Source organism: Ammospiza caudacuta, chromosome 24, assembly GCF_027887145.1.
Source record: "Ammospiza caudacuta isolate bAmmCau1 chromosome 24, bAmmCau1.pri, whole genome shotgun sequence".
Lineage (NCBI taxonomy): Eukaryota > Metazoa > Chordata > Aves > Passeriformes > Passerellidae > Ammospiza > Ammospiza caudacuta.
The window spans coordinates 4,117,985-4,130,459 of NC_080616.1; the positions used below are offsets into that span (position 1 = coordinate 4,117,985).

At 53.3% G+C, this 12,475-nt stretch overlaps 1 protein-coding gene across 3 annotated transcripts; it reads left to right on the plus strand.

The window, feature by feature from the left end:
• The first annotated feature begins 1,858 nt into the window (after positions 1-1,858).
• Positions 1,859-10,800, plus strand: LOC131567653 (peptidase inhibitor 16-like). Of its 3 annotated transcripts, none has more exons than XM_058819351.1 (6): positions 1,859-2,059; positions 4,434-4,652; positions 5,214-5,323; positions 6,933-7,021; positions 7,405-9,159; positions 9,504-10,800. In XM_058819351.1, the coding sequence occupies exons 1-6, from the start codon at positions 1,907-1,909 to the stop codon at positions 9,641-9,643; spliced, it is 2,466 nt and encodes an 821-aa protein (XP_058675334.1). In that variant the 5' UTR covers positions 1,859-1,906; the 3' UTR covers positions 9,644-10,800. The 3 variants fall into 3 exon arrangements, with proteins under 3 accessions (XP_058675334.1, XP_058675335.1, XP_058675336.1); XM_058819352.1 differs by having other exon boundaries at positions 9,507-10,800; XM_058819353.1 differs by lacking the exon at positions 7,405-9,159 and having other exon boundaries at positions 9,507-10,800.
• Positions 10,801-12,475: the final 1,675 nt, after the last annotated feature.

Consider the following 12,475-nt stretch of genomic DNA (forward strand, 5'->3'; position numbering starts at 1 on the left):
GGGACGGGCTGTTCCTTGAGTGAGCAGAAGGAAAGCTGCATCCCACATTCCACACACACTTACCTAATGCCGGCTGGACACGAGTGTCAGCTCCAGGGTGGGGCTTGGGCCTTGCACTGCTAATCTTGATGCTTCAGACACTGGCTCCAGAAGAAGCTGTCAGAGCAGGTTGGGATTGAGAAATGGCCCTGCACCCCTTTGGCAGCTGCCCTGCACTTGCCAGAGGCATCAGCTCTTACTCACGTTTCCCCACGAGCCACATGCCCTGGTAATGACTCCTCCAGGGCTGTTTGCTCTTCCCCACAAGCTCTGTGTATCCCAATTTCCTTCATCCTTGTGGCCACGTTATCTCCTGCAGGGTTCAGCCAGGGAGCTGTAGTGCCAGGGGCTATGGGGAGCTTGGTCCTGCATCCCCACATCACTTTTGGGGAGACCAGCATCTGCACTAGTGGAAGGTGTCCTGCTCATGGCAGAGGGGTTGGAATGAGATGAGCTCTGAGGTTCTTCCCAACCCAAACCATTCCATGACTTTAAATTCTCAGCACTGCCTTGTTCCTTGTAAGCCAGGCCATGGTGAGCTGGCCAGCAGGAGCTGAAGCCTGTGTTGATGTTTTCTAGACGTTTCTCCAGGTCTCCAGAGATCAAACAACAAATGTGTGCAGGTGTCTCCATCAAGAGACAGATTTGCCTTAGCAGTACATGGGGATCTCTGGTTTTACCATCTGAGTTGAAGACCTGGTGAGAGCTTGGCCTCAGACCCCACTTGCAGGAATTCCTGGACAATTGAGGGCATGGCTGACCCCAGAGCTAGTGAAGGACAATGGAACACACAGAGCTCAGAGAGCTGAGGGGCAGCAGCAGAGCTGTTGTGGTGAGAGAGGTGACCCGTGTGGCCCAAAACCGGAGGAGAACCGACAGAGCGTTGCCTGGGGAGGGGAGGGGAGGCAGAGCCGGGGCTGCGATGAGCTTGGCTCGGCTCTCAGAGCTGCCCACCCGCTGATCCTCCGCGATCCCTGCGGAGCTGCTGGAGCCGGGCCGGGCGCTTGCACAATCACAGATGGGAACCGGGGCTGGAGCAGCCCGGGGGGCTCGGCCAGACCCGCTCCGGCTCGGGGGCTGCGGGACACGGGTGTGAAACCCCCCAGATGTCTGCGGGACACGGTGCGGAACCCCCCGGTGTCTGCGGAGGGAGCACAGCCTGTCCCTGCCGAGCCATGGTTTGGATATTCCAGCCAGACTCCCAGCTCTCCTATTTGGGGCAATTTCAGCTCTGTACCCTGTTCTTCCTCTCCTGCTCTCCCCTGTGCTGATGGTTCAGGGCAGAGGCATCACCCTCAGCTTGCCCCTGTTCCCAGCAGGCTGGGGCTGTTCCTCAGCTGCCAAATGCTGTCCCCCCATCACAGACCTGGGCTCTGCCTCTGCCTGGGGAGTTGCTGTGCTGCAAACTGCTCTCAGCAATTGCATCCTGCTGCCTTTGTTTCTAACGCAGCTGCGTTCCAGGCACGGGGGAAGACCCGTGTGGAAACAGGGCTTTGTCAAATGCTGTGGGATTGTTGTTAGAGATTAAGAGAAATGGAGCAGGAGGTGGAGGAGACGACCCGTAACTGAGGGCTCAGGGGATGGCTGAGGTTTGGAGCAGCAGAGGTTTGGATGAGCAATGCCAATCCAGGGATTGGGATTCAGGAACAGGGTCTGTCCCAGGGAGAGGACCCTGCGTGGTCGTTGGCACTGCTGCCTCTCCATCAAGGCCGATATGTGAGATGGGTGTGTTCTGCATGGCTCCAAAACTCTAATAAATACATTTCCTCCCCTGTCTTCAAGCTGTTGGGTGTTCCTGGCTTTTGGGAGGTGCTTTAAATCCGACTGCCAGAGCCGTGGGCTGCTGAGAGCAGAAGCTGCCTGCACAATGCTGAGCTCAGGTCTTCCTCCCGTTCTCCTGGTGCTCTCAGTGCTGGAGCTGAGCTGGTGCCTGAGTGATGAAGAAAAGAAGATCATCGTGGATGAGCATAATAAATATCGCTCCCAGGTCTCTCCTCCTGCCCAGGCTATGATGAAGATGGTAAGTGGCTTTTATTAGAGAGGAATATTGGGGTGTTTGTGTGGTCCAAGGCTTGATCTTAATGCAAGGAGGGGTCAGGGAGTTCCTTAGGGGAGGCAGAGCAATTCTCCTGTAGGGTTACAAGCAGGTGTTAATGGAGGGGTTTCCAAAGCTGCCTCTAAAGAGAAGAGTTTCCTTTACCTTTGGAGTTGTCTTTGATCATTTTCTGGAAGTTCCTAAGCGTGATGTGAGTCCCCAGATGCTCTTCCATGAGAGTGGTGCAGCTCTCACTCACAGGCGTGCCTGCTGGAGCTCCCTGTGATGGCAGGAAGGGCAGGTGAGACCCTGCCATGAGCAGGTGCCATGACCTGGAGACTTGGCCATGGTCATTGCCAAGAGTGGTGGGGGAATCCTGCTGTGTGGGACATCACACACTGCTCTGTATTTGCCTTTGCAGGTGAAGGTACTTTTATCTTTTGGAGGGAATGTCAACTTGTCAGTCAAGGTCTTTCAGTTATTTGGGCTCATCACACTCCTAATCCTCACCATGACTTGGTGTCTTAGAGATGCAGGATCCCCTATTTTGCTTGGGGAAATCAAGTCAGGTCATCAGTGGGACCTGTAGTAGGACCTAAAACAAGCTTGGTGCTGCTGCTGCTTTTTCTCTTGCTGAGACTCTTGATTTGATTAGAACTTGGCTATGAAGTTTTATCTTGCACCACATGTGATTTTTCCTCACTGTTTGCAAATCCCACAGAGAAGGACAATTGTTTATTATGGAGAGTTGGTGTCCTTTCCTCTTTGGGTCGCAGTGTGCTTGGAGGACACCTCCCTGCCTGGCCCAGAAGTTGCCCAGAATAAGTAAAATCTTTTTGGGCTGGCAAATGGGAGCTTAACAATTAGAAGAAGCAAAAAGTTAAACACAGGGAGAGGACACCTGATCAGTGACTGCAGAATCAAAGGGGACAGAGCCAGAACCCTCAGCACTGTGATCCCATGGAATCCACCAGGCACAGCAAACTCAGAGTATCACAGCTTTGGAGCCAAAGTCTTAGAGAAAACCTGAGGGAAGTGATCTCTCAGGGTCCTTAAGTCAATTCCAAACCTGTGGGGGCTGCTCCTGGCTGAATCTTTGATTGCAGCCTCTGTGCTTTGAGATGCTCCCTCTGCAGCTTCTGCTCCTGCTTGAAGACTCAGGACCTGCTCTTGGTCCGGGGCCAAAGGCTTTTTCCTTTTGAAGCCCAGCAAATGTTTAGCTCACAGCAGCCCTGACGATTCCTCAGCAGAGGTTTTCCATGAGAACACCGTCCTCACCTCCCTCCTGGGACCTTTGCTTGGGCTGAGTTTGCTCTGGATTCACCTGCTGCCGTGGCACTGTGCCTGGCTGAGGTCACTCCGTGCTTCCTTTGGCGACATGGGGCTGCTTGCTTTGGAAATATTTAGTTGAAGGGGGGGAATCTGTAGCCTAAAGCCCCTTTGCTAATGAGGCAAATCTGCAGGTGTGAGTCCCCGTTTATGGAGCCCAGCTCTGTGCCAGAGGGAGAGGGGTGTGTGCTCCCCAAATTGGGTCTCTGTCAGCGTGGCTTGGGGCCATGGTGGGAGCTGAACCAACACTCTGTGTCCCATCCAGGTGTTTCCTCCCCCAGTGCCTTCAGGCCTGTCCTCATCCCCTCAACAGCCCAGTGGTGCCATGTCCTCCTGTCTGGCACCTTTTGGATCCAGCTCTGGCTCTGTCCAGGTTCCCCCAGGACTCTGTTTGCAGGGCCAAGCTGCTCTCTCCATCAAGGATGGTCCAAAGAGCTGCAGTGCAGGATTCTCCATATGAGAAAAGGATTTCCCCCTGTGAGAAAAGCTCTCCTCCTCCTCCTTGTCCTCCTCCTGCACATCCCTGTGGCCGGGGGCTCAGCTGGTGTCGGGGCTCCTGGCTGGCGGCCACATCTCAGTTCCAGACAAACAGATGATGTTTCCAGGAGCCTGTGCTCCCAGGCTTTGTTCAGCTGCCAGGAGAGATGTGTCCCCTTCCCCTCCTGTCCCCACCCTGGGTGAGGAGGGATGGCCCCAGACCCCTCTGGTGTGACCCACAGTGGGTTTCCTTCTTTCTTCCATGACTTCATGGTTTCTCCATGCTGAGTTGAGGATGCTCCATGATGGTGTTAGATGAGCTCCAGGAGAGGTTGTGAGAGTTCTCCTGTTTGACCCATAAGCCAAGGTTCATTTTGTACTGGGATTGATCGTGGAGTTCCCCTCTCCTGAGGACTGTGTTGGGCAGGGGTTTGAATTTTCTTCATGAATGGGGAAACTTTGGCCAGACAGGGCAGGGGTCCTTGGTGGGTGCCTTGTTCCTGTTGGAGAGCCCAGTGTCCCTCCCTGTGTGCTGACTCCAAGCTCCTTTCAGACCTGGGACAAGGAGCTGGAGGCCCTTGCTCAATCCTATGCAGAGAAATGCATCTGGGACCACAACAAGGAGAGAGGCCGACGGGGAGAAAACCTCTTTGCCATGGCCCCAACGCTGGAACTGGAATTCGCCGTGGAAGACTGGAATGGGGAAGAGAAATTCTACAACTTCACAACATCCACGTGTGTCCCCGGGCAGATGTGTGGCCACTACACCCAGGTACAGCTGCTGGGGTGCAGGGGTGGCTGCTCAGCAGAGCTGGGTGAAGGATTTTCTCAGAAAGATGAAGTCTGAGTGTTTCTTCACAGTCTGGGTAGGAGCAGAGATGGTGGTGTGTTGTTATAGCGCACAAAAGAACACAAGCACACACACTGCTGTTCTCAAGGTAAAGAATAAAAGAGAAGTTTATTTTGTGACTCCAACATTTATAGTTTTCCAAAAGTGCCAGTGGATTGGAGGGTGGCAGTGCCACCTCTCCAATGACACTGGACAAACCAACAGTCCATCAACTTTCTCCTCTTCCATAAGGGAATGCAAAACAATGAGTTATTTACAGAAAGTGTGTGAGAAAGTTCGCTACAAGAATGTCAACATCAGAAGGCTTAGAAAAATCTTTAAAAAATCAGGGTGACAGTGGTGGATCCTGAATGCCAAAGTAACATGGGGATATGGGATGTGGGGCATACTCTGTGGGGTGAGGATGTCTTTGGAGCAGCCTTTAAGGCCAGGGGACATTGCTTTCACCAAATTCCCTCACCTCCACCCTGGTCTTTGCCTTAGGTGGTCTGGTCAAGCACACATCAGATCGGCTGCGGGGCACATTTCTGTGAGAAGATTGATGGGATTGAAACAGAGAACATGCACCTGCTGGTCTGCAACTATTATCCCCCGTAAGTCCCAGCCCCTGCATGGATTGGTGCATCTCAGTGGGGTTTCTGTGCTGGAAATGCCCTCATGTCACAGCAGGGTTTGTCCTTGGTCAGAAATAGAAGTTCCAAATAATGCTGCTGTTATCTTGGGTTGGTCCCAGGCTAAGGAAGGGTTGTCTGGAGATCCCGGCCCATTATTGTGACTCTGAGTGCTGGTTCAGCTCCTGGAACACACCCAGGGAAGGACCTTCTTCCCCAAGAGCTGCTCAAGGCTGAGGTGGCAGTAGCTGAGGGTACAACCTCTCCCCTGCCCTGGGCCTGGTTCTTCCCAGCTGGCAGCAGCCATTCCCTGGGTGCCTTTTGCCCTTTTGCAGCAGCAGGAAGGGTTGGATGTGGGAGGAGAGCTGGGTACCTCCTTCCCAGCCCTGGGACCAGCCTTGGCACCACTGGCTTGGAGCTGCTGAGAGCACCAAGGGTGGCCGGTGGCTGCAGACCCTCCTGGGGTCTGGAGCAGAAGTGAGACAGAATTCCCTGTCCCAATGTCCATCTCCTGCTCTGTTCTAAGGGGTAAGGGATCTGCTCATCCCCCAGAGTTGTCTGCCCTGGCTTTATCTGCCTTGGGGTCAGGCTGGTGAGTAAACAGCCCTGACAGGCCGTGGCAGGAGACCAAGACCTGTTTTCTACATTAATCCCAAGTTTTGCCTTGGCTGAGATATCCCAGCTGAATCAGCCCCCTCTCTGGGATGGGTGTTTCCCCTTTCCTCATGTCTCCTTTTGTTGCAGTGTGATGCAGTGGCCTGTCTCGATTGTCCCGGTTCTTTCCTGGGTGTGCCGACAACCTCTCCCTTCCCCTCCCTTGCCCCTTGCTGAGTGCTGTCCGTCAGCCTTGGCATTCCAACAGAACAAAGAACCCCGTGGTTTCTGTGTCTTTGAACCCCAGGGAGAGGGGCAGGGAAGGGGTAGGGGTCCCACTGTGACCGTGTTCACAGGGGCTTTCAGGTGAGGGAAGAGATGAGGATCTGACTCCATGTTTCAGAAGGCTTGATTTACTATTTTATGATATATATTTTACATTAAAAACATACTAAAGAATAGAAGGAAAAGTTTCATTTCAGAAGGCTAGCTAAGCTAAGAATAGAAAGGAATGAATAATAAAGGTTTGTGTCTTGGTCAGAGAGTCCAAGCTAACTGGGCTGTGATTGGCCATTAATTATAAACATCCAACATGGACCAGTCACAGATCCACCTGTTGCATTCCACAGCAGCAGATAACCATTGTTTACATTTTGTTCCTGAGGCTTCTCAGCTTCTCAGGAAGAAAAATCCTAAGAAAGGATTTTTAATGAAAATATGTCTGCGACATCCCATCAACCAGGTAAGGGGGGGAAAGTCTCAGGGGACAAATGACACCTGGATGGCCCAGTGTCCCCAGGGCTGAGAGGCATCTTTTGAACTTCGCTAATCACACAACACCCTTGCTGGGATGCCAAGACTGAGGGACAGCACTCAGCAGGGGCAAGGGAGGGGAAGGGAGAGGTTGTTGGCACACCTGGGGAAGGAACCTGGATGACTGAAACAGGCTATTACATCACACTACAACGTTCTTTATCTTGGCATTTTCTGCTTCCAGGGGTAACATGAAAGGCAAGAAGCCCTACGTGGAAGGACCCTCATGTGAAATGTGTCCCAGGGGCACAGTCTGTGTGAACAACCTGTGTGGTGAGTGAGCAGAGCCATGCATGGCCCTGGGGGGGATGTTGGGACTGAGACCCTGGGCTGGTCTGAGCTCTGAACCCTCCCAGAGCTGTCAGGAACTGCAGTTCCAGAGCTGAACCATGAGACAGGACAACTACCTCAAGATAAGGAGCGGCTTGTGCCCTGTTAGGCAGCATTATTTGCCCCTTGCATGGCAGGAGGTTGTGAGGGCCATGAGATGTCTCCAGGCTGGGAACCCCAGAGTGGGGGATGGCCCCGAGTGACCTGAGAGGGGTCAGCTGCTGTTTCAGCCCCTCGTTGGTTTCTGCTGGTCCTGCTCAGTGCAGGGAATCCATTGAGATGAGCTGAGCCAGCCCTAACCCACGGCACTTTTCATCTCTCACCAGAACTCGTTGTAGAAGAGACCACTCCGGCCTCTGTGACAACAAAGGCAAGGCCATCCACCCCAGGCACAGCCAAACCAGAGCCCACAGCCAAACCTGAACCCTCAGCCACAGCCAAAACAGAGCCCACAGCCAAACCTGAACCCACAGCCAAACCTGAACCCACAGCCAAACCAGAGCCCACAGCCAAACCTGAACCCACAGCCAAAACAGAGCCCACAGCCAAAACAGAACCCACAGCCAAAACAGAGCCCACAGCCAAAACAGAGCCCACAGCCAAAACAGAACCCTCATCCACAGCCAAACCAGAGCCCACAGCCAAACCAGAGCCCACAGCCAAAACAGAACCCTCATCCACAGCCAAACCTGAACCCACAGCCAAAACAGAGCCCACAGCCAAACCAGAGCCCACAGCCAAAACAAAGCCCACAGCCAAACCTGAACCCACAGCCAAACCTGAACCCACAGCCAAACCTCAATCCTCAGCCACAGCCAAACCAGAGCCTAAAGCCAAACCTGAGCCCACAGCACCAGTTCACACCACAGTTGAACCAGAACCCACACCAGTGTCAACCACAGCCAAACCAGCACCTACAACACCAGTACACACCACAGCAAAACCTGAACCCTCACCAGTGTCCACCACAGCCAAATCTGAGCCCACAAAACCAGTGTCTACCACAGCCAAGCCCAAGCCCCCAGCACAGGCACCCTTCAGCACAGCCAAGCCAAAACCTGCCAGCACAGTCCCAACAACAACCCCAGCCAGGCCAAAACCCACCGTGCCAGCAGCCACCAGCACTGCAGCCAAGCCAAAGCCCACCTCAACGGTGGCCAGGCCAACACCCAGCACACCAAAACCCAGCCTAACAACCACTGCCACTAAGCCAACAACCACCACTACCACCAAATCAACACCCACCCCCCTGAAACCCACCACAGCAAACACTACCACCAAACCAACACCCACCACCAAACCAGCACCCGCCACAACCACCACCACTACCACCAAACCAACACCCACCACAACCACCACCAAACTAATACCCACCACAACAAACCCCACCACAACCACCACCATCACCACCAAACCAACACCCACCACAACCACCACCAAACCAACACCCACCACACAAAACCCCACCACAACTATGGCCAAGCCAACACCCACCACACCAAAATCCACCCCAACTGCAGCTAAGCCAAAACTTGCTGCAGCCACAGCCAAACCAACACCCACCACCCCAACATCCACCACAGCCAAGCCAGCACCTGCTGCTACCACACTAGCACCTGCCACAACAGCAAAGACACAACTGAAAACTGCCACAACCACAAAGCCAGAACCAGAAAGGCCTGATCCCACTGAGGCAGCCAAGATCACTCTTTCCTTTGAGCCCACCTTAGACCCAGATTATAAAGTATCTCCAGAGGCAGACACTGGAGAGCCTCTTAGCTCCTTCACTACAGAGGATCCAGCCTTGTTAGAAAGCATGGGCACGGCCTTCAGCCCCAGATCAGTCCCAGAAATAAAGAAAGGTGTCAAAGAGCATGGGGAGGAGAAATCAGCCTTTCCCAGCCCATCTCCATCCCTCAGCCAAGCTGCTCCAGAGATGAAGCTAGGTTCCAATAGAGATGAGCTCATAACCCCCTCCAAGTCCATGGTCCTCAGCCCTGAAGAGCCCACGTTCTTGCGCTTAACATCATCCTCCAAAGACAAAAAAGGGCCAAGCCCCCATTTCCAGACCTCCCTCTCAGGTAAGGCGACCGTGGAGTTTGCCCTGGCATGGACACTCGGACATTCAGGGATCCCCAAGCAGCATGGAGAGGGCTTGGGAGGAGCAGTGTCACACTGGTCCTTCGGATCCTCCTCTTGTATGTGGCACCAAGCCTTTCCCTCACTCTGCTCTAACCCTGAGGGGCTGTTGGATGTCCCGTCCCTGCAGCATGGTCCCGTTCACAGCCTGCTCCCACTAACGCACAGCTTCCCTGGGCAGAGCTCTGCTGCCTCACGGAGCACGTCATGGCACACCTGCATGAGTGGGAGCTTCTCCTCTGCCAGATCCTCCCCTCTAACCCCACATTCTCCTCTCTTCTTCCAGCAGGTGCCCTGGACACAGAACTGGAGACAAACTCGGACCAGACAAGCGTGGATCCACCCAAAGGAGGAGCACCCAGTACCTGCCTGGGCCTTTCACTCTTCCTCCTCCCCAGTGCCATCCTGGTGGGCCTTCTGCTCTGAAGGGTCTTCCTCAGCTCTCCCTGCACCCTCACCAAGGCTTTTGTCAGCGCTGGTTGTTCCACAGCCCTGGCAGGCTCAGGAGCTCCTTGGACAATTCCTGTGCTCCCTCCTTGTGCTGCCTGCTCTGCTGCAGCCCCAGAGAGCCAAGGGCAGCTGATGCTGGGGGAGCTTTGTCCCCTTCCTGAGGAGACCTGAGGGCAGGAGGGTGTTTGCCATAACGCTGGTGACCTTGGATGCTTCTCCTTTTTCCTGGCTTCTGTTCAATTTCCAGGCTGGAAGTGTTGAGCTCTCCCACCCATCTGCCCATGTGGTTGGCAGGCCCTGCCACAGCCTGACCCTGGGGACAGCAGAGTGACTTGGGGACAATGAGACATGGTGGTTGGCTTTGGTGTTTGTAGATGAGACACAGTGGTTGGCTTTGGTGGTTTTTCCCAGCAGAAATGCTCTTTTCTTTCCCAATGTATCTGTCTCAATTTTGGACAAGTGTTACCTCTTTCCCTTCTTGTCCAAACAGAATTGAGGATTTCTGTTTCCTCCTGGTTCTGGTGGAGCTCTGGCCAGTACTGCCCAGCTGTTCTCCCCTCTCCTCCTCCATTCTGCAGCCCTTGCATCCTCCCAAGATTCATTTTACGCCTGTGCCTGCACCTGTGTGCACACACAGAAGAGAAACCTTCAGAGCTGAGAGGGGCCACCAGCTCCTTCATGTAGCTTTTCCCTGCATGGCTTCATTCTTTGCATAATTTCAGTGTATTTGAACTTAGATACAGATTCCTCTTGACGTGTAACTTGTGTATGTGTGGTCAAGGAGAACAAGTCCCCACTTGTGTTGGTACAATCTGAGCTTCAGAGGTACAAGTGACACTGCTGGAGGTTATTGGTGGCTCCTGGGCCTGTTGCAGGACCACTGGCATTGTCTGGGCCACTGTGTTTTATTTTTGTTTGTCTCTCCTCCCTTCACCTGAGGATTCCCAGTCAGGTCTGTTAAATATGTGCCAAGCTGTGCAGACAGATGGAAGGAAGAAAATGGGGAGATGCAGACCCTGCTCTGGTCATTGCAACCTTTCATTTCTTACACATGAGGTGGAGGATGACCTGAAGGCCATTATTCTGTCCTGTGCATCTCCAGAGCATGCACTGAATAAATCCTGTTGTGAAAATCTGTTCACTCTCTCTCTGGGCATCTGCACACCTGGGAGCTGCTTACTATTAAAAATGCTCTTAATTATGTGCTCACACAGAACTGCTAAAAGACAACATGACTTCTGTGGGTCCTGAAGGGGTTTTTTGGCTTTGCAAAAGCATCCATGTGCTGCCTTTTGTAAGGGTGTAACTTAATGTTTTTAAACCTTTGTAAAAGCAGCAGGAGGCCACGGGGATTGGGGATGACGTAGGGAATTTTTCTTGAGCATCCAGCTGAGTGTAAAGTAAAAATGTGTCCCCACCAGGAATTCTAGGGCAAGGGAAGCAAGAGAAAAAGAGCTCAGAGCAAAACAAGAAATAAAAACTATGGCTGGAGCACATCTGGTTCCCTGTTTTAGGAAGCCTCTCACACCCTAAACACAATTTCTTCTTTGCAGCAGAGAAAAAAGTTAAATTCCAAGTGTGGGCCCCCAGATTCTGTTTTTGCAGTGTTTTCACATCAGAACATCCATGTGGGAGCAGCATAAGGGGCAAGGGGCAAGGACCTTGAGAGGCAGAATCAGCACTGCAGTGATGCTGGTGTCTTTGCCTTCTGCTTTTCCCCAACCTCCTGCCCCTGCTTTTCCCAGCAGAGCTGTCCTGCAGCTCCTCATTCCCCTTGTCCCGAGGCCCTCATTCCCCTTGTCCCGAATTCCCCTTGTCCCGAGCCCCTCTGCAGGAGCCGGGCAGAGCTCTGAGCTCTGAGCCCAGCCCGGCCCAGCCCAGGCAGGAGGTGACCAGCAGATGGCACTGGGACAGGCACCGCTGAGAACTGGGCACCTCTACTCGCCCCTGCCCGCAGTGCCGAACTTTATTTCACTGCCAGCCTCAGGTGTGGTTAAGAATCAGATTAGAAATAACCTCGTGCCCAGGTGCTATGGATGCTTCTTGTCTCCTGCTGTCCAGCTGCCTTGGGGGAGAAATCCATCCCTGCCCTGTGGACAGATAAAAACACAGCCCCAGAGGCTGCAACTCAGCCCTGTGAGGGGAGAGGGCTCCGAGCTGGGACAGCATTTCAGGACCTCGTCTGCTTTTGCATCTGTGTGAAAGACAGTGTGGCATTCCCTAAAAGTTCCCTCGAAACACCACCAAGAGCAGAAGAACATTTCTCCTCCCAGCAAGATCAGGGCACTTGGGCAAACCCTGATTTTTTGCAGGGCTGGATCCCCCACCCTGCTGAGAGCCATCGAGGCACAATGCTGCTGCTGATTATCAGGCACCAACAGAATTCCAGGATTGCAGTGTTTTATCACTGGTGTGGGGCTGTGAAAACCCTTGAGTTTTGTTTTCCTGGAGGTCTTGACTTGTGGGGACAGGCTGTTGTGCAAGGACCTATTTATAGAGATCCTTGCAGCAGCAAACTCCAAGCCAGAAGGAAATCCGCTTTCCTCTTGCCCTGCTCCCCGGGACAGCAGGGCTGAGCCTGCCCACACCGGCATTTGGGGGCTTGGCTTCAGGGTGAATTTGGGGGTTTAGGCCAGGACAGAGTTTGGTGTGGTGCACAGAAACATTCAAGGCAGAGTTTTGCAGCATTTCAACTCAATTTCTAGGATTGGTGTAAAGGGGATTCTGGCACTGGGGTGACCCTGGCAGAGATTCTGCCAGGTTCTTACACCCTTAAACCTTTTTTTTTTTCTGGGAGGAGAAGGCATT